Below are 22,294 nucleotides of genomic sequence, written 5' to 3'. Positions count from 1 at the left end.
TGACTTCAAAAACTCTATAGCCATAGAAGTTATGAAAATAACTCAAAATGGATTCTAGAGTCTGCTTTGCCTGCCACTCATATCTGGCTGAAAGTTTTATAGTTAAGAGTTTTGCCTGTTTGCATTATCAAAAATACAGCTATTACAACTTACCAGAATTTCTACTAACAATAGGCAGAATTTTATCATATGCCTGAGCCAATCTAACAGATCCCTAACGCTAAAATGACACGCAATCCCTCTTGCCTCTGGACTATGTCCTCACGGTTCCCTTTTGCCTGCTGTGCTAAGCTGATTCAGGGAGCTAAACTGGCAGAAAACTTATCCTATCCAAAAAAAGGAAACAGTTTTCTGCTGGAGAACAAGCTTGCAAGGGATCAGGTAAGCAACAGGGAGGAGACTGGACCAAGCAGTTGCAAACTGTGAGAAGAGTGAGCAGTCCAGCACTAGCTAGTTATTTGGACAGCTTAGCTGAAGCATGAAACCGTCCCAAGCAAGTTAAGCAGTTTGTCTTACGAGATGACCCCACTCAAACGTTCAGTAAACGGATGTCTTTTCCGCACACCTAAGGGACAGATTGGACTCTCTGCCCTAAACCCTGCTACCAATGGTTCCAAAACAGACATCTTGCAAAGAATCCATCGCCATTACACTGTGACCAAACGCCCTCACAGATCAGAGCAAGAGATGTCATCGGGTTGTTTTTTCTGTTATTTCTTTCATTAACATTACTATACACAGTCCCAAAATTATTGGTCTAACAGCTGCCAAACTGGCTTTTTGACCCTTTTTAAGTGAATGGTACTACAATTTCTTTTTCTGCACTTATCTATTCCTGTGCCTTCCAAAATTAACTATTAATGATTAAAAACATTAACTGTTTACTGTTTGTAAATACTAAGCTTACTAATTGTTATGCATTTCATTAGATGATTTAAAAAAAGAGAGAAAAACTAAGCAAACAATGTTGACAATACTGATCCCTCCCTTTCTCCACCAACCTTTTATTCATCAGCTACTTAAGAGACTCGGGTATGAGCAAGGTGAGTGAAAAATACCTAGGAAAAGGTTGGCACATAAAGGGAAAAAGGTATTGTACAGAAAGAGCAACAGAAAGAGTGTTTCCTGGCACTGCTGCGTTACCCCCCAGAGCTGTACTTTCAGCCTGCTCAGCGTCCCGCAACACGCGTGCACAGCTTCCCCAGAGTCGTCAGGCCTCCAGTTGGAAAAACCACAAGCAACACCGTCGAAACTAGGAAAAAAAGTCACAGGAATCTCCACGGCTCAAGTTCTCAAGTTCTGGTTTGTTTGCTCGTAGTCATTATCACCTACCCCCGCCCCCCCCCCCCCCCCAAAAAAAGAGAAAAAAAGGGGGAAAGAAAGGGAAGGAAGGGAAGCGGGGCAGCTGATGTGGCGCCGCGGCAGGGGCAGCCGCTCGCTCCGCGAGGGGAGAGGCGCGCAGCTGGGCCCCCCGCGCACGCTCCCCAGCCCCGCGCTCCCTCCCTCTCGCTGCAGCGGGCGCGCGAGGGGAACTCGTGTGCCCAGCAAGCACGCGGTCGCTTGCTCAACAACCCGGGAATGCGCCGGCCGCCGGGCTACGTGCTGCACATCCCCCCGCGCCCTTCGCAGTCTGGACCGCTAGGCACCCGCCACGCGAGGCACCAGCTCCCTCGGGCTCTTCGCCGCCAGGCCCGGCGCGCCCACGGCCGCCGGCGCCCCGCCCCGCCGCCAGGCCCGCCCGCCCCCCGCGGGGCCCCGCCGCCCCGGCCCCGCGGGCGGCGCTGGGCGCTGATAGGGCTTCGCGGCAGCGCGCAGCGGGAGGCGGGCGGAGAGAAGCGCGGCCCAACGCGCGGCCGCTCCGCAGGCGGCGCCCGCCTCGCCGCCCCGCTCCCCCGCCGCGGCCGGCCGGGTTGGGGGTGGGGGGACGCGGCCCGCCGCCCCCTCTCGGCCCGCCACGGTACCTTCTCCTCCTGCAGAGCACGCAGACGGCCCAGAGCAGCAGGGCGGCGGCGGCGGCGGCCCCGCCGTAGGAGCCGAGCTGCAGCCCGTCGGGGCCCATGCCGCCAGCGCCCGCCTCGCCTCGCCTCGGCAGCCGCTGGGTGCCTCGCCGCAGCCGCGGAGGAAAGTTTTGCCCGTCCTCCAGCTCCGTGCCGGAGCAGCCCCCGGCCGGCCGGTGCTCCCCGCCCACCCGGGCCCAGGGGGCCGGGTTTGGCTGCTCCGCGTTGAACTTGGCGAGCGGGCGCGGTGGAACCCGGCCGGCTCCTCCCCGGGGCAGCGCCCCGCGCAGGGGAGGGTCGCGCCCCGTCCCCACCGCCCGCCTGCCGCGGGCTCCCGGGGGCGGCGGGGAAGCCCCGGCTTTCGCCATGAGGAGAAGGGCGCGGATCCGGTGGAAGTCCCCCCAAAACGAGACCGGGGGCAGCGATTTGTCGTGCTCGGGGCGGCGGCGGGAGGCGGCCCGGCTGTGAGGCAGCCCCGGCGGGGCGGGGGGCTGCGCGGCTCCGCGGCCGTTGGCGGCCTCAGGCAGCCGTTGGGGCCCAGGGCAGCCGCTGGGGCTGCGGCCGGAGGTGGTGGTCCTCAGCCGGCCCCTTTCCTCCTCCAAAAACGCAAGGTTTCAGTTGCCACAGAGATCGAGCTTCGGGTGCCCAAACGCAGGGTGTTTCTGTCAGGGTCTCCACGCGTGCTAGCAGCAGCGGTTACCATTGAATTTAGAGTACTGGAGGTTTTCTGCAGGTGATGGCTCTGGTGGCCTTTTGGCCGATGAGTCTGTGGTACAAAGACTCGCTTTGTGTTCCTTGCTGAGTGAGGGGAAGTTGTGAAGTCCTACCTCAGCAGAAGCAGCCAGGGCCAATCCCAAAGGTTGCGCTCATAACCTGATCTCACCCTGCCAACGTCTCCGGCACCGTATATTGAGGGAGAGGAGGGGGGAAATGGGAGGTAGCACGGAAAGGTGACAGTACCGAGAGACCTTGCTTTAGAGGGTGGGATGGGGTGAAGAATGGCAGAAGACTGCTGTTCGGTTGTGCTGAACAGGGCACAAGACGAACGAGATATCAGGGTAGTAGCTGTGCCTTGCAGTTTTGTTGGTGTTTGCTTCAGGATACAATCAGGATCATTTTCATTCATTGCTAATTCACACTTTTTTTTAAAAAAAAAAAAAGGATTCTTCTGTTTCTGGAAACCCGGTTCGTTTGAATGGTGACTGTTCATGTACCTTGAGTGACATTAATGTACCTTAGTCATTCTTAGTTGTATACAAGTATTACAAGTTCTTACGTGTGTCATTGTTTCCAAGTTGTAAGGAATAAATAAACCTTCAGATACTAAGGGTAACATAGGAAGCTCAGTTTTCTGAATTAGCTGGTTCTAAGTCTTCTCTGAATTGAAGAGACTCAACCGTTTCTTAGCACATTAAAAAGGCTAGCTTAAAAAGCCATCCTGATTTTAGCAGATCTCATCATTTTTTTGAGGTCTGACTCATATCGAGGGTTTGAAGCTGGCAAAGCAGTGTCTTATTCCTCAAACACTCCTATTCATTTCAGTGAAATACTCAGAAATGCCACTGTATTAATCAGAGAAAATCAGTGTCTCAGACTCTGGACATTACTGCTTAAAAGTATGAATTGTCCCTATTGAGATCAAAGAACAGACACCCTTATTGTGTAATAAAATGCTCTAAGGGAAACCTTAAGACAAACTGACATTTTACTAGTAGCTCTCTTGGGCTTCTTGCTGGAAACTATTTGAAACCCTCAACCTGGGAATCCCAAGGGGGTTCTTAACTAATCCAGTTAATTCTTGTGAAAGTAGTCATTTAGAACTGAAAGGCTTTCATTGTAAGACATTACACAGTCAGGTTATGCAGTGTTAAATATTATTCATTTTACTTTTAGCCTCTGCTGTGAAAATCTGGTGTTTTACTTATTGTCAGGACTAACTATTTATATACAATTAAAACGCTATGGCAGCTAGAATAATTCCTCATCCAGATTTGAAATGTCAAAGCATGGAGGGGATCACTGTAGTTGTGGCAAAGGGCATGAAGAGGGTTACAATATTTTTTAATTATCATTGTTTATATTTGCAGAAAGTTACTGTCTTAGATCAATTACAAATAAAAAAAAAATACCACAAGCAAGGTTGTGTTATTTTAAAATACTGGAGATAAAACGTGAAATGTCCTAAACACCCAAGGAGTGCTATGTACTCTTCTGTAGTAACCCTTTAAAAAGTATTAAAGGGTGGATAAATTTCTCCTCAACTAGTTAAGGAAACTCAAATTGTTAGAAACCTAAATGTATTAAAGTTTGGTACTTATATTCAATATGAACTATCTCAGTGCATTTCCAGCTAGATGGTAGATGCACATCGAATACACAACTAAAATTATAATGTGTCTGTACACAATGGCATCTCAGCTAGCTGGATAGAGAGGTTAGGTTGAACTGACAGGAAGATTGAAAAATACCTGACCTCTTAATTGAGTCCATGCCCATTTTGGCCATCAAACAGAACAACAGGAATTTTTCCCCTCTAAAATAACAGTAGTAGCAAAGAGGAAGGGATGTATTTTATTTAAAAGATATTCAGCCTAGTCTTCCAGAGATACGGTCTCATACTGAAAAATTGCTCTTAAGATCTGAAGGGATTTTTAGGTTCAAGCTGTCATAAGATCTTTTGCAGCTCTTACTGCAACGTGGTCATAAATGAGTAGAAAGAATGCAAATGCTGTTATATTTGGAAAAGAATAATGTTATTATCCAGCTGGATACAACTGTGTTCCATTGTTATCTTTACTCGTGGAGTGTAATTACTGGATGTAATCATTACTGGATTACTGGATGTCATGGATTCCATAACAGTAGTATTGGCTTCCTGGCAAACAGCAAAATGCCTTCAAGTCCAGTTCCTGGACTCTAGGATTCTAGGAATAGCTACAGTTTAGACAGAGGTGAAGACATATACTGGGAGAAGGAGAGGAATGGGAAATTCATAAAATAAGCTTTTAAGTTGAAAGGCCCCTAAGATTTCAAGTGGGTTCTTAATACCGTGATAGTAAGCCTAGATAGATAGATAGATGTTCAGTTACATTTCTCCTGTTTAAATTGTGAATATTCTGTACATATGCTACAGTTCAAAATGCATACTGTGTGTATGTTTCACACTGCCAATGTTGTAAGATGATATAGATCATATTTTTTTGTCTTATGAAAATGCAGAAGACTCAAAATAAACTTAGAACAGTATATACTGCAATCTGTACTGTATGTTACACATCACAGTGTGATTTTGCTATATGCAGCACATGGACAAATGCCTATTCTACTGGGTAGCTTTCCTGTGCACAAGAATTTAAACTACCAGGCTTAGACAAGAAGATGTTCTACATCACTGAGGCACCAGTAAGATGTGTTATATGGAATGGCAGAAACAAGGCTAAGTAGCACTTAGCCCAGTGCTACTTGTTACAAGACTTTTCAACTGCTTATAGCTTTATTCTACAGTAACCATTGCAATTAAAATACAGCCTGCCCATTCTTGTCTTAAGTTTAAATGTGCATGGAGTATTTCAACCAAAACAGTCTAGGTATTTTTGTGAACAAGACTAAGGAAAAATACCTATTTTAGTAAGTAAGTAGGTTATTTGTTATCTGAGAAACTGAAGTAACATCAGACTTTGAAACTGGATTAACAAATTAACCTCTGTGTCAAAGTTAATCTGCCCGAGTTTAGTTAGGTTATAAGCCTCACAAGAAGAGAGGTTTTGTGTATTTAATGACCTACTGGACCTTTCGAGCATTAATTCCCTGAAGATGCCACTGGAACTGGGTCTGTTTCCAATTCTCAGCTCAGTAGCTGTTTTCTCTGAAAGTGAGGCTCTGAGCTAATAGAGATCAGACTGAATTCAGGGCAACTGAAGTAAAAGCCTTTTTTTTTTTTGCTACTCCCTGATCCTTTCTGCTGGAATACAGGCAAAATGAAGTGCAGTGGTCTAAGTGAAGAGAGAAGAGGCTACAGACCTGTCAAATCTCATACACTAAATTTAAGACTAATACATTTGATTTTGGCTCAAGTTGTCTCCTTCGTAAAGTGCCAATCTGTCAGTCACAGTTGATTGGCCTGATCTGAGAGTGAGACCCTGCACTGAGAGAGGCCCTAGCCTAATCCCAGGTATGTCATAGTTCCACCTAAAACTATAGACTAATATGCCAAACACAAGCCTGTTACATGCACCAAAATATACCTCCTGTCATGTCAGGAAAGAAGAGAGGAAAAAAAAAGAAAAAAAGAAAAAGAGGTCTGCAGGAGTTGGGGTGGAGGGGAAGAGGAAAAGGCCAGTTGAGAAAGGGAACTGCATGGGCAAAGAGATCATGACTGTAAACCAGGGAGCTAAATGGACAAAAGGTTTAGGAACAGATGAGTGGAAATTGGGGGTAGATGGAATCTGAGAACAAAAAAAGAGAGATGAAGAGGAGAGTAGGGATAGGGAAGATTTTGAGAAGGAATGTGAGGGAAGTGATACTGCCTCAGTGTAGCCATTAAGATGTGGAATGGTGATACAAATCAAAAGGTCAAATCCCAGAAGAGAAGCAGAACAAGAAATGAGTGGGAATGGCAGTTTGGGAGAGGATAAGCAAAGAGGACTGAGGTCAAAAAGGCTGAGATGGTCTGTACAACTTGGAGACTGGGTCTCATAGGAAAGGAGAAAAGGCCTGGGGGTAAAAAATTGATGCTGGGAAAGCATAGAAGGGTTAGGCAAAAGAATTAAGAAGGGAGAAACAGAAGAGACTGCATCTTCCTGGCTACAATTTCATTTTATCTAAGAAGTTGTAACTGCAAAGAACCTCAAAAGACACCCCCATTTGTTCTTAAAACCACCTCTGCCACAAATCATGCAATCCTGTCACTTCCCACTTGTTAGATCTAGCAATCGTGGTCACTGTGGAACAGTTGCTTCCTAATCTGGCCAAAAATTCACTCACCAAAAGAGGAAAAGGAATAGCATGTCACCAAATCAGCCACTGACTCAAGTTATCCTGAAGCCATACATTGTGAGAAAAGAAGTGAGGTGGCAGCCTAAGACCTGGACTATGGGAAAATGAGATCTCCAGCTCTGTGAATTGACAGGGACCTGTGCTACAGAGTGCATGATTTCAACTGTGCTGATGCTCACAGGAATGTTAATGTGCCACATGGAGGACTTTTTAGTTTTTCACTCTGGCTTTTTAGTGGGGAAATTGTAATGTAAATGCATACCCATAGGGAGATAAATTAGAAATGAGCTTTGCAGGTAAATCTAGATTATGTAGAGAAGGAGGCTATAGAGTTCCTGCTTCTCTTTTTTTTTCTGCAATAATTTGAAACTTAGGCAAAGAAGGGACTACAAGAAGAGATGATGATTTCTTTAATAAGGTAACTGAAGACTGTCCTTGAGAATTATATTCCATTCCCTTTCTCTGCCTTAGACTTCCCATATTGTGCTGGTAAGTCCTACGCCATCATACTGTTCACACCTAATTATTTGGTAACCCTTCATTTTCTACAGATTTGATTTGAGAGCTTGGGTCTGTTTTGTCAAACTGTTAAGCCAAACAAACAAACAGATACATACATACATATATACATGTGTGTGTGTGTGTATAAATATATATATAAAATGCATATATGTATTAAAGAGTGATATTTTCAGGACTTATCTTTTAAACATGTAAAGCACTCTAGGCTTGAAAGAACCTAGTATGTAACTTCCCTACGGATGAGTATCCATGAAAATATCAATGTTGATGTACCTTAAGCAAAGTTTGTATTTGCAAAACAGTGAGATACTCAGCTACATGCCCTGAGTAATATCACAAAATCTTGAAGAATGCCTTATCAACCAAACGGTACCATAATGTGTACAGGATTTTGCAGAGTTCTAGAAGGACACATGCAACTACAGTATCATGTCTCCTCATCAGAGACTTAAGAGTTCTAGAATGGCTTAACTTTCCTACAACTGACTTTGTAACCACCAAACTTTGTTTGCTGTAATTCAGTTTTATATGCTTTGGAAATAGTGCAGCCTTTGCTAGCAGCAAATATTTGGGGCAACTAAAAAATCTGTTTGTACTAGTATAAAAACAAATATCGTGTATATACTCATTAACTGGCAAGTGTACATATATAAACAACATCTGGACAGTTTCATTTCTCTGGAATACTGAGCATAGCTATACCATAAATTAGAAGCCAGGTAAGGAAGAAAAGAGGGAAGAGAAGACAAAGAAAGACGAGGAAAGAGAAGGGAGAAAATCAGGTCTCACAGTCCTCAAGGTTTTGTCCATTATAAGGATGCATAAATATGAATCAACAATACAGAGTGAAATGCAAGTTTGAGACAAAGATCTTAAGACAGTATATAGTATATAATCACAAATAAAAGAAAATGATTACATGATTTACTGGAGTGTATTCCTAAAATAATTAATCAGTTCTTTCAGAAATGTTAACGTTTTCAAGACAGGACAAATACAAATGGCAGATACATAGAAGAAAAACAAAAGAAAAAACATTTAAATAGGAGAATAGCTCTCATAAAATCAAATAAGAACAGTAATATACTCAGTAACATGAGAGCTATCTCAGCAAGAGCTGAAAAGGTGGAGCAGTGGTGATCAGATTTAAATGCAATAGAGAATTTTTAGAAGGGCAACAGTAAACGTTACTGCAAATATAAAAGTTAATTAGCAATAAAACACAAGGTGACTATCAAGTAAAAACCCATGTTAAAACATGGTGCTAGGTACAAGTTCTAAAAGTGTAAGTGTATTCAAATTCACACAAGAAACAAATACAATTAACAAATGAGGCTTCCTGGAAAAAAAGGCTGATATCGACCTGCAAATGCAACTCTGATAGTGTGACTCAACCAGTCACAGGATTTCTAAATCCTGAGATCTTGGCCTGTCCCTGACAGTGGTTCCAGGGACGCTCACTATACTCTAGCACAATCAGTTCTTATTAGCCACTTCTGGACCACTTCTCACAATCTATCAATACATTAGTGCTATAAAACATGCCCTTAAATGTGGTAAATTTGTATGCTTCAGAATTTATTAACTTGCTGCATTATTTATTCATCTGCTCCTATTTCTTGTTAGTGATCTTGCTGATCTCTATAATTTCATGATTAAGATATTATTTAAAGGATTTGTTTTTATGTTTTATTGTTCTTATTTCTTTGAATTAAGCTTAACAGTGAAAAATAAAAAGCAAACATCATAGCACAGTAAATTATAATGGTGCAAAAACTGCCTTAGCAGCCAGTCATTCAGAGTTAATGTGCAATATATTAAGTCAAAGGTACTCAAGATTGCTCAGCACTTTATATGATTGACTCTTTAAAAAGACAAATACTTTTTATGCTTCTTCTTTCTTTTCCATTAGCTTCTGAGTATATTACCTTTACTATTTCTTCTCCCTAGAAATCTCTTGATTTTAAGCTTATATGTAACTATTTTAATATAAAAAGATAGCGTTTTGGCAGCATTGCACCGGTAGATTAAAATCTGAAGCTATTCTGTTCCACCTATCTGTAAACCACTCTGATTGTTGTCCCCACTTTTGAGGTAGAGACATTTGATTTGCCTATGAATCAGCTTCTGATACATTAGATTTGAATTCCCTCTATTAATGTAAACCAAAATTTGAATTAATCTTTTGTTATTTAAGGAAGCAACAACTGTAGCCACTCTCAGCTGATTCATGGATACATGTTTATCCTTGCCCAGTGGCATCAGGGCAAGGCTGGGACAGACTGATGGCCCATTGTGATTTCCAGCAGATGCTTAATCTTGTGCTGCAAATCTGTCAGAGCCCAAAGCTCACCTGTAAAGCTGTTATAGCTTGCTAAATTTGGGCCTTATTGTGTCCTATAGATCTTTTGGTAAAAAGCAAGGGGACAGTGGGGAGGAAAGTGTTAGAAACAATATATTCAACTCTATCCTAAGTAGATACTTTTATTCTATAAAGTCTTATCTGTGGGGAGATAAAAGACTAAGCTTGGGCAAATTTAAAATTAGATTTCAGAAGTTAAATTAACTTAGCTTCTTCCTAAAATAAGGAGTGGAGAAAGCACAGAACCTTTAAAAAGAAAGATGAGAAGAAAGTGTGGAGCCAGCAAGTGCCCACTGTTACCTTCTAGGTTTGTCACAAGCTGAGTTGAAACTGAAGCCACGTACACTTTATTGTGACATTGGAAGGCACTGGAGCTCCCCTCTGCTCAGACGCTCAGGTTTCCCTCCAAAAGAGGGCAATATATGAGAGGGGTAGTGATGCTTGCCTGGATCTCATCTCAATAGAACTAATGCAACTAAGAGGATGTAGCAACCACAGAGCTCTTTTAGGCCCATAGTTCAGGCCTTCCACGCCAAGAATTCAAGCACTGGGCTTTCAAAATAGCAGGGGAGTCTCTGAGAGATAAAAAATAAAAATAAAAATAAATAAAATAAAAAAGAAGGAAGCACACTAGCATGTAATACAGTTTGTGGGTCGTGACAATAAGTAGCTGACGAAGGGAACACAGTAATAGGTGGAGGCATTTATATGCTCTTGGCTATCTGGAGCTGTTCAGAAACACCTGTACAGTTGTGCATTTGTGTATGTGCTCATGGTACTATAACTGAAAGTAATTAGTGTAGTTTGAACTGATTATGGAGCTGGCATAATTGAAGGAACACTTCTTAAGTATTTTAAAGAGGAAATAATAACAAACATTCATCATCTTGTGATTTTTTTTCCTTTCAGAAGGGGTAATTGGTGGTGGATGGAATCAGACATTTCGCTGATGCAAACTAGTATGTATATCTACAGAGAACAAAGTCTTACTTTCCAGCTCAGAGAAAAAGAGGTGTTTCCTTTGCTCACATTTCCAAGCCTTCTTCTAGCCATTACTGTCTTCTGCTGTCAGGATCCTCTCTTCCTGCTTCACTCTCTGCTTGATGGTTCTGACTGTTTCTCTTAAGCAGGTCACTGGCAACTTCTCCTTCCAGAAAGACACAAATATTTCCATCTAACTGTACCCTTCTGTTCAGTTTCAGATTCTGGCGACTGGTGTTTTAGGCTGTGGTTTCATTCCCCTTATTCCAGATAGAAGCATAACTGCTGCTACATCTATAAGAGAAACTATGAAGGTAACAAGTTGCGTCTGCTTCAAGGATATTTCCTCCCAACATCCATTATGTTCTCATATAATATTCACAAGCACTAATGGTGGTCTAGGCATTTAAAAGGCCCCTGTAAATTTCAAGCTTGTAGGTATTCAGAAAATCCATGATCATATTTCCTTACCTTATTTTTGAAAAGGTCCCCTTCACTTAAAAAGGTTTTTCCTTTTAGTTTTCATGATGCCTTACAGAATTCTCTGTCTCATATATAATTTTATAGTACATGGCATAGGCTGATTGAAAACATGACCATAGCATGATCGTTTTCTGTTGAGTTCTGTATTCATTTCTGTTACTCCTAATTAAATTTATATAATACAATCAGAGTTATCGCATAAAAATGTGTGTATTTTTTTTCTAGGTAAATTACAATCAACTTTTAAAAAGTAAAAGAAATATCAAATCACTTTCTTGGTATAATTTGTGCATTTTTTACTTTTGATTTTCTGTCAATTAAAATTTACTTCTATTTATATTTAGACTTCTGACTTTAATGACCCAAATGCTTGGGTTTTAAAGAAGAATACAAATTAATTTGTTTAAAGAATCTGTTTATACTGGGTTGTTTTGTTTCTTACTATCAATCATTTAATTCTATAAAATTCTGAGTTACATTTTTCATTAGATACACTTCAGAAAAAAATTGGTCTTCATCCAGAATATTGCTTAAGCACTTGCCTAGCTTTAAAAGCCTGAATAGTCTCATTGAACTCAATCTACTTAAGTTCAATGACATAGTGAGGAGCATCTGCTGGAAATTTTGTACTTAGATATTATTTCAGTTCTGAAAGCAACATTAAGGATTTGATCCTATAAGCCTTTCACATTAAGAACTCCTACCAAAGTCAGGAGGAATCTTCATGAAGCAGAAAAGTGTAATAATGTAATTATTCATCTGCTGGAAGATAGCATATTATTCTATCACCTCTTAAAATAAGATGGATACCTTACAAGCTTCTATCTCACCAACTTTGAAAGCAGTAAAATATGTACAGGATTTTTTTTTTTTTCTTTTCTGAATCTTAAAATTTTGTCCTAAAACTTTACAGAAAGTCAAGTATTAAGGAAATATTTTAGATTTTATCCACTACATTGAGATCCATCTTCCACAGAGTGTATTTATAAGCAAAAGCTCAGGGAACAATATGGTATTAAACTACTGAATAAAATTTACATTATTCAAATCATTTTTATTTTAAAAGAATTTCAACTGATGGAAAAACAAAGAACATCTTGCTTTGTGATTTATTGGCAGTGCCATATACTGAGTTCCAAATGAGCTGCTTGTTTTCTCGCATACTCTGGAGCAAGACTCTGAAGGTATACCCAGAAAATGTGAATAACTGATACATTCAGTTCATGCACTGTTTAATAATCACAGTATTGAAGTTAGTTGTTGCAAATGCAATGTGATAATAAGGAATTATATTCAAAGTGTCTGCAAAAGTGATTTTTTTCCTTTCCTGATTAATATTCCTATTCTAAATGACAGGAAATGGAGTAAGGCAACAATCATTCATAAACTGATATGAATGAGTGTCTCTCTCTTGTCTTCAACATAGCCATGCCAGATTACATCAACTGAGGACATTATCCAGAACTCTGAAAAACATGTATCATGTGGGCTAATACTACTGGCCTACTATTTTTTCCTAGACAGTAGTTGGCAAGAGTGTAATGTACAAGGTCTTTGCAGAAGTTGGTTAGAAAATAATTTGTATAAAGTGTAAGTCTCCGTCTAATTCCTAGGAGAATTCTTCTGCTAGGAAAAATTAGAATTTATGTTTCTTCCCAAACACTTGATTACTAACTGTATTAGTTAGTATTGTAACTACAGACATACTTATTAACTATATTATTACTTCAGTTACTATCCACCTACACACATATGTACACACCAAACATACCCATTTGTATGTGTTCCACGTATGTAATATCTGATTATTATTGTTATAAATATCTGATCCTGCTAAAACCTCAGCCCTCAGCCTTCATCCTGAAAGAATTTGTGATTGTGGTTTGGTTTTGAGCATATGAATCCAAAGTGTACCCAAAATGGCCCCAACATTTTGGCACACAGCTGCTCCAGCCTCAGGGCTAGGAGCCTAAACAGCACGTTAAGTCTTCTGACTGTGCCTGACTCATCTGACGTGCTCTAAGCACACTTACCATGACTAGACTACATCAAGTCCAGCACAAAATTCAGTGATCATGGGTACTTTTATTCAAGAATGAAGTGGCAATTGCCTATACTTCTGCTCCCAAGGTTGAGCACTCACTCAGAAAGAGGGAAACTACATTTTGAGTCCTCTTTTTCTGAAAAACTATCCCACTTTCCAAGCGAGTTCTCTAATGATCAGGCTGCAAGATCATTCTTCACGTGGAAGTTTAACCACAAAGAAGGCAAGAATTATAAGGGCATAGAGGAAGGTATATGCACCTGTTCCTTAGTCGTTATGGCACTCAGCTACAAGGAATGATGGTCCAGGTCCCTGATCTAAGAATTATGATGTTTAACATAGAACATTTACATGTGATAGCTGGATCAAAGGCCTTGGGTTAGATGCCTGTCCACTGTGTCTCTGGATATCAGTGCTATCCACTAGCTGTTCGATGAAGGTTCCTCAAATGAAGGTGCATGTCTGATCTAAGTTTAGGTTCCTAAGGCAAAATTCATGCACTCTGTAAGGCCAGATGACTCGTATTTTTTAGGGGATTCAAATCTTAGGCTAATAATATATCTATGTCATACACTTTTAAGTAAAACTTAAGAACTTACTATATAAACTCTCACTGTTAATAAGTCTTGCTGAGAGCTAACATGAAAAGATTGCGTGATGATAATCTTTAAAAATGGTGAAGTAGACTTTAAGGAATGTGTCCTTTTATAGAATGAAATTAACCTCCCAAGATTTTCATCATATTCTGAATAAGAAATTCACCATTTTTCTCAAACTCAAAGGTACAACTGATAGGATTTTAAAAATATTTTGTGTTGATTTTTATTTGGATAGTTTTATAGAGTCTTTGGCCTTAAGTTCAATAATAGTAGGTAACTTTGCTGAGCAGCTGTGAAGAAAGAATCTCAACATGTTGCCTATAGTATATGATAATATGATGATCATCAGTTAAAAAAAAAAAGATTCATTTATATATGCTCTCCTGCTAACTTTTTTGTCCCTTCAGCCAGCAACCATTCCAGACTTCATCCCTAGTCAAGATCAACAACTTTTGCTTATCTTTTTTTTTTTGACTGAGATGCCATTCACCTACTTAACATGTTTACTGATATCACAACTGGAAGGGCACACATTTTGCTGACTGCCCTATTGCTTTCTTTTAATTTTTAATGGGAATTTAGTGCTTTTGAAAGGTGCCAGATTGGTAGCCCTCAAGGCTGAAGTCTTCTATGTATTCACAAAACAGTTACAGCACAGGCAATAACAGTGCAAGTTTCATGACACTGCTTAGAAAATAGTGCTACACAGAAGAGACCATGCTAGGCACTAGAAGGTGCTTCAACTTTTGGATCATTCAGCTTGATCCAAAGAATCGAGATTCCCAATTCTTCAGCTTAGACTGAGCATTTTGCTGATTTATTTGATAATACGTCCATAAACAGCTCCAAATAGCACATCTTTTGAATAAATGATAATACAAGTTCAACAAAACATGACAATAGATTCCAGACTAGCAAAAATGTCAAAACAGAGTCAATTGTCTTTTAAAAATCTGGCCCACACTATACTTTTCCCTTACTGAAAGGCTCTTAATTTTTAGCTTGGCAGTCAATAGATTATTTTACTGAGAGAAAATTCAAAATTCAAAAAAAATCCTGATCTTAAAATGTCAACAAAACACTAACTTTATTTTTAATGTTGAGAGGCCACTGATGAACACAGATGCCATATTTAATTATATACAAATCACTATACATGAAGTTTAAGTCAGCTCTGTCAGATTGTTGGTGTAAGCTTAGTAAACTAGCGAGTGCTTAGCCTGCCAAAGACTTTGCACAGGCTTTTTCAGGTAGAACCGCTATCCCCTTAAAGCATGCAGAAGATCTACCTTTTGGAAGATGTTACAGATAATAACAGACACAGCACTTCTTTGCTGGCTTTCCTGTGGCAAGCAGGATATTGATCCCAAACATCTTTACTGTCTTATTCATGTATGCCTTTTTGAAAAGTAGCAACTAATGCTAAATCAAAAGCAGATAGTGGATTGCCTCTGATAATCCCCTCTGATTGTAGGCACAGGATTATTAACAAAATGCTGCATTCAGAAGACAGACTGTAGTGCCAATGTGCAGACAGGACCTACGTCGCAAGGTTCTATCCAACTTCTGCTGATCAAGTTTATGGGATATTTCAATGGTTCTTAAAGCCTGTACTGTCCCTCTGCATAATACTGTTTTATTGCAAGCAGATAGTGCACACAAAGTGTAGCCTGGGAGGCTCAGATTGGTAATTAGGAAACAATTCTTCATGAACAAACTAGTGCAGCACTGGAAGAGGGTACCCACAAAGGTCATGGTATATCTGCTCTTGGAGATTTTCAACTGTTGGCTGGAAAAGCCACAGCTGACATTATCTAGAGTTGATAATTCTGTTACAAGTGAGAGGTTGGGCTAGGAAGCTTTCAGAAATTCCTTCTCACCAATATTTCTGCAATTCTGTGAAATATTTGCCCATTTTGCTGCATTCTTAGGATTACTGGCATTAACATTTTGCTTTGAAAAAAAAAGCAATTGTTAAACCTGGATATTTAAACCAAACAAAACCATAACATTTTCAATACTAACAAAAAAGAAAAATTAATACTGGAATATTAAAATGGAAAGAAACATGGCTTCAGAGAGCTGCTACAATGGGAACATCTCCCTCCCCACCACTCCACAGGGGTTTGCACATATGGTAGCCCCCTTTGCATTGCTCTGAAACTTTATCACAACATTTTCAAAAAGTGATTTGTGTTTTGGGACAGTAATTCATTTTTTAGAAACTTTCTTTTCATTGACTGCTAGAGATGGGCTGAAGCCAGTTGTGTCTGAAACGAAACCAAAAGCCTCATGAGCAGATGGCCTAGCATGTTCAGCAAAAGTGCTATCTGGAAATGTGATACATTCTTCACTAATAAAGAACCTCAAGGACTATCCTCTCTGTTTATCATCAACCTTTGAAAGGGTACCATTCCCTTATTTTCATAGGCACTGCTGTAAATGAAAAATAACAAGTAGGAGTAGCACTAAGGTGTGAAAGTCAGATCGTATTTACATTTTTGTTCTGTATTTTGTTCTGTATTTTGTTCTGTATTATATTCTGTATAATATTAGATAACATTAGATTTTTTTTCTAATTATCTAGCAGCACAAATACACAAATGTAACCATTCTTCTCTGTATATATATGAATTAGAATATCTCTCTATCTGTATATTGAAATCATATTGGCTGTATGGATAAACATTTGATATCACATTCAGTTTCTTTGGCTTGTGCTACCTCATCTGATTTTTCTCCTAATTTGTTCACTGCATTTTCACCTGGGGGATAGAGAGGAAGAAAGGAAGGCAAGTTTCTTACATTGTTTCAATCAGTTTTGAGTTTACAGCTGTTCTTTTCCAGCTACCATTTTTCTCTGGGTATCTTTGTGTTTTTCTGGCTTGAACTACTATGACTGTTCTCTCAATTTGGCTTCTGTCGTATTTTTAACTGCTATTTCAACATAGCATATTGTGTTCAAGATTAAGACACTTAGATGTGCTTTAACATACAAACGTGAACTTTCAGGTGTCTACATGTGGAGTAGATACTTGAACTCCCATTCAAGTCTGTGGAAGCATTACCCTCGAGTGCACACCTACTGGCACTAGAGCAGTTAGGTCTCTGGGTTCCACTCTGTAACTCTCCATTGAGCGTAAAGGGAAGCTGGAGCACGCGTAAACACCTACAAAAAAAGCCTGTATCTGGAGGAGCTGAACTTCTTCCTGCTTCATTCTCACTCAGTTTTTTTTCTTTCTCCATTTCTGCTGTTTTTCTGCCTTCCTTTCTCCTGCATTAACTAGAAATGAATGTCTTTTTTAATTCGCCTGTTTTGTTGTCTCATCTAAACTAATAATTTGTTCAGGAACAATATATTCAAAATCATTTTTAAATTGAAACTTTTGTTCAAAGTGACTTAACTGTCACTCAGATAATGTGGCTTCCTCCTCCTGACAGTAAGTTGGACACAAATCATTTATCCTCTCACCTCAGTTTCCTGTTTAACATAACCATGTTCTTTTTCTGGAGGAGGGAGATTCGTCATTAAATTTAGGTTCTTTTAAAGAAAACAGAATTTGTTATGACTAGTTAGAATTTTAGCTGTTCATTTCTAAACAAATGCTGCCTACAGTCTTATTAACGTTTTTCATCTTTAGGTGTCCAATGGGATGCCTTTGGGAAAGGTATCCTAAGAATATGCACCCTAATTTGTAAAAGCCATTAAAATTAATGGGAGCTGTGAAGTTTTAATTAACCTCATGATCTCTGAAGGTTTTTCTTTACAGTAGTTTGGAACAGTGTCTGTGTAAATGACACAGTGACAATAAAGCAATGAAAGGGTAGAACAAAAAGTATGACAAAGACGCCAAAGGACCCACAGGTTCCCCAAAATGTATCTCTCTGAGCAAATACTAGAAGACTAGCTATCACACAACAAACTGTGGGCTATATTCTGAGCTTCATTACCCTAATTGAAATCTGAAGTAGTTTAATTTCCTTTACTCAAGCATAACTGGAATCAGGATCTCACTCTGTCCATATGATCAGTTCTTCAGGCGTATTGACCTAAACCTTCTGGAAATAAATAAATACTGTCACGAACTGTCCTCTCTCAGGGAAACAGACAAAAATACCTGACTTTAAACAGACTTTTAAAAAACACATCTCTTATGAAATCTCTTGGGAGCAGGAGTTCTTTCTATCTCCCAGGGCATAGCAAGTAAAGCAAGGTAAGTTATCTTGACACAAAGTCCTCGAGCAGCAGATCTTTTGGGGAATGAACAAAGTGCTCTGTAGAGCCAGCCTGGCTTATCATCAGTGTCATCTATATCCTTGAAAAGTACAGCTGGGGTTAGGGAAGCTATGGAGAACACTTCTCTACTGATGTGCTTCCTAAAGTGAAGGAATCAGTATGATTTCAGTTTCAGGGTAAATATTTTTAGTGTTCCTTCCTCCTAAGGGCATTTCTGTTATAACCCATTGTTTTGCATGGAGCTTTTTGTAAAATACAGGGTAAAGAGAGAAATACACTTTAAAAAATTCATGCTTTTCAAGGATTTTTCTTAATACCCTGTATGAATTATTTCCAGCGATCTTGAACTTTGAAGTGGGAATCTTTATGACACTAAGCTTTAATTATATTATGAAGATAAATATACTCATGTGTATTCATACTAATTTCAGAAAACATTTCTTTCTCCTTTTTTGAGCATCTAAAGTAATTCTTTGGCACTTTGGGAGTCATATGACTTCATGAGAACAATACCCAGTTGACCAGTCTGCCAGGAGAAATAAGTCTGTACTGAGAAAAAGGAAGCAAAGTTTTTTTTTTTCCTGGAGTTCTGATTTCTCATTAAATAGTAAGTTGCTTTTGACAGATGTGCTGTAGTTGTATTCATTTTTAATCTTGGCCATATGGAGGCATAGTGGAATGATATTTCAGACATTCTACCAATTGACTATTACTAAAGTGGGAGCAGACATCAAAATCCACAAAACTGTACTAAAATAGATTTTTCCTTTAAAATTCCCTCCCCTCTCCCTCTGAGGGCCAAAATACAAATTTCCCAAATGTACTAGCTAATATTCTCAAAGCTCCTGCCAAGACAGTCCTAAATGATCAGCCACACGAAAAAAATTTAAAATCCTGTGGTGAGTCAGTACAATTTTGTGATGTGGGTGTTTTTAGTTCAAATAAGAATACTATTATTTGCAGTCTCTGCTCTAATCCATGTTTGCAGGCAGCCTATTACAGCTTAGAAGGAACTTGAAGACAGAGACAGCATAAAACAAAAGGAAGTTCAGCACTGCCAGCTCATGCAGTTTTGCACCAAAGCTCTCAATATTTGGTTTTATTGTTTTAAAATCTTATTTGTATAAATCAAACTAATGAGTTACAAGCTGCAGCTGGGATGGCTCATACCTTTCGAGCACATAGGAGCAACAGGGGAGTTTGTTCTCCAGAAGAGAATGTAAATTGCTAAGGAGGACAGATGTAGGTAGCCATGCCCCAGCCAGTGTTTCTGGGCTGGTATTTCTGAAATAAGCAATTCTAAATCTAACATTTCATATGTTTATACTACATGCAGGATCTTGGTTTTCTCAGTTGGTTGTTAAACAAAACAGCTGTCTCCTAAACATCTGTTTACAAAAAATATTAGCAGATTGTGCAATAAAAGATTAGGAAAGCTTAATTTAATTTGGAATGAGATAAAGGGACTAGATTAAACTAAGGAAGTGGTCCTGGAAACCTGAATCTTTATTCTGCCCTGGAAAACAAAGCAGAGCAAGTAGTGATCAGTATCTCTCTGTTGATTTCCCTATCAATCTGGACCACATAGCAGCACTTTTTCTGGTCACAAGCCCTGTTAGAAGCTTTCATTGGTCTTGTCTATTTGAGGCTTGGGAAAAGAGTGAACAAAAACCAAGTCAAGGGATGTTTTCTCCCCGTTTAGAAAATGTTATCCCCTGCAATAATTCAATAAGGCATTCATTAATTTTAAGTTGAATCTCAAGTTGTTTCTATACAGGTGTTGTGTTCTAGAGGGCTAAGCATGGAGCTTGGAGACTAGAGACAAGCACATTACTATGCATAAACTAAGCCACAACACCTCTTCCAACATGGAGTGAGATAGGTCCACCTAGCTTTAAATTGCCACGGACTTAGCCTGCCAGTTGGTTAGAGCCTGGTGCTAATAATGCTAAGGTCATGGGTTCGATCCCCATATGGGCCACTTGTTTGGGGGTTGGACTAGATGATCTCCAGAGGTCCCTTCCAACCTTACCAAATCTATGATTCTATCCACAGATAGGTTATTCTTGCTCAGCTGATGTGAGGTAAATAGTTAAGCTTCAAGACTAACTGAATATCTAGGGACTGACTTCTAATTTGAGACTTGCTTCTGTCTGTAATGCTTCCCGGTACATTCTTCTACTTCTGCCTCAGTTTCTTCTTGAGTGGGAAATAATTTCTTCTCTTATGAAAGATGTACTGGAAAATGTTTGCAAGATTCTCTGAAAATATAATTCATTGTGATATAATTCAATGACCCAAGCCCATTTGAGCTAAGGCCTTTGTTCTGGGTGCCTTCTTTTGGGTGGTTGTGATACCTTAAAAAAAAATATATCTTTAGAAAGCTCAGAGCAGCTGTTCTCTTAAAATCAGACACACTCAAGACAGCTGAAATACCCGTTGTGTTCAGATTGGTGTCAAAGTAGATCTGACTGAATTGAGGCAATGAAAAGTGGCAACTTTCAAAAAAAAAAAAAAAATCCACGTGTAAATAGTCAGAGCTCAGCAGAGACCTGATTTTCTCCTGTAGATAAACTTCTCTCTGGTGTCTGGTTTGAATTCTGTCTGAGAGCTCTTCTGCCTAAGAGTTGGACTTCTTGCAACATTCAGAGAAATGTATGATGAAACTGAAATGGCTCTTGCTGTTACAATGCTTCCTGTCTCCTACTGTGTAGACTTCTGTATGATAACAATCATTTATTTTGAAACTCATTTATGTTTGTCATAGAAAATTCCCTCAAACTCTCATTTCTCAAAGGGAAATTCTGGACATACCAAATGAAAATTGTTTAAAAGAACAGTTGCTTTCCCTCGTAAATTGTATCACAACATCTTAATAGCAACACAACCCTCTTGTATATACTTCTGTGCTTTCACTCATTGATTAAAAAGAACATTAAAGTTTCTTTTTATTGTGCTTTAAATATATGGTGCTAGAGGAAGCAGCGAGGAGAAGGGAAGCATGATTATGTCATTAGATTTAGCAATTCCAAAATATTGATCAGCATTCATTATTGTCTGTTGCTTCTGTACGAAACTTGTCCCCCATGTGCAAGTCACTGAATATATATATATAGCACATGAAATATATTTAAAATAAACATGTAATTACAGATACTATTTTTCCTATTATACTGGATTTTTTAATAACAACAATTTATAATAGTTAACAAAATGATCATATAGTCTAAATTCAACCAACTTTTACAAATGAACTTAGGTAATACATCCCAGTGTAAATCTGACACATATGAAATAGCTATAAGACTTACCTAAAATCCTACACAACACCAGAGAGAGAGTTGCAGTCATGTTTTTAATTCAGTCCTGTGGTTATCATGTGCTAAATAAACAGCAGAGGCAGAACAGTTAGCTCTAGAAAAGTGGGAGAGAGCCTTACTTCAGATTTGCAGTGACTACTGTCAAGGCACAGTGCTGAAAGAGTATTATAGTGAGACTTGATACTCTGACCCATCTTCCTGGTTAACACTGGCAACAGTAATGCCAGCCAGGTCTACATTCAGGAAAGAAGAACAGATGATGGTGAGTATCCACAGATTTCTAAGGGAAGGCTTCCACTTTATTTGAAACTAAACCAGCTCCAAGTTCCAGCATCTGTTTTTGTGCTTTAAATTACCCCAAGTAGTTTCTTCATTTTCCAAAATTGCACTTCCTTAAAATGCTTCCTATTACACTATCACATTTTACTGTGTGTTAAACATCTGGTATCAACAGCCTAAACAACAAAAAAGCATGATTATGCTGTCAGACTTAATAATTCAGAAATATTAACCAGCTCTTATACTATCAGGAGTTTTTCGTATGAAATTGGCCCTTGATGTGTATTTTGTACTTATGAGACTCTCTGCATACCAGCATAAGATAACAGTGCTCAGTCTTTCATGTAACTAACAGAGTTAATTTGCCTAAATGAAATCACTTCATCAGCAATAGTCTTACCCTGAAAAAACAAGGGATAATCAGTTTGCTAAAACATACCAAACTGCTATCTAGAAAATGGGGGTGGGAGGGACT

General features: G+C 39.5%; 1 protein-coding gene across 1 annotated transcript in view; it reads right to left on the bottom strand.

The window, feature by feature from the left end:
• LOC134137406 (cytochrome P450 7B1) overlaps positions 1-2,109 on the bottom strand; it is a 126,339-nt gene extending 124,230 nt beyond the window's left edge. The window contains exon 1 of the mRNA XM_062570328.1: positions 1,962-2,109. Coding sequence (XP_062426312.1) covers positions 1,962-2,059 — 98 coding nt within the window. The 5' untranslated portion in view covers positions 2,060-2,109. The remainder of the gene's footprint in view (positions 1-1,961) is intronic.
• Positions 2,110-22,294: the final 20,185 nt, after the last annotated feature.

This window comes from Rhea pennata, chromosome 2 (assembly GCF_028389875.1).
Source record: "Rhea pennata isolate bPtePen1 chromosome 2, bPtePen1.pri, whole genome shotgun sequence".
NCBI classification, from domain to species: domain Eukaryota; kingdom Metazoa; phylum Chordata; class Aves; order Rheiformes; family Rheidae; genus Rhea; species Rhea pennata.
This window is presented reverse-complemented; position numbering and strand designations above follow the sequence as displayed.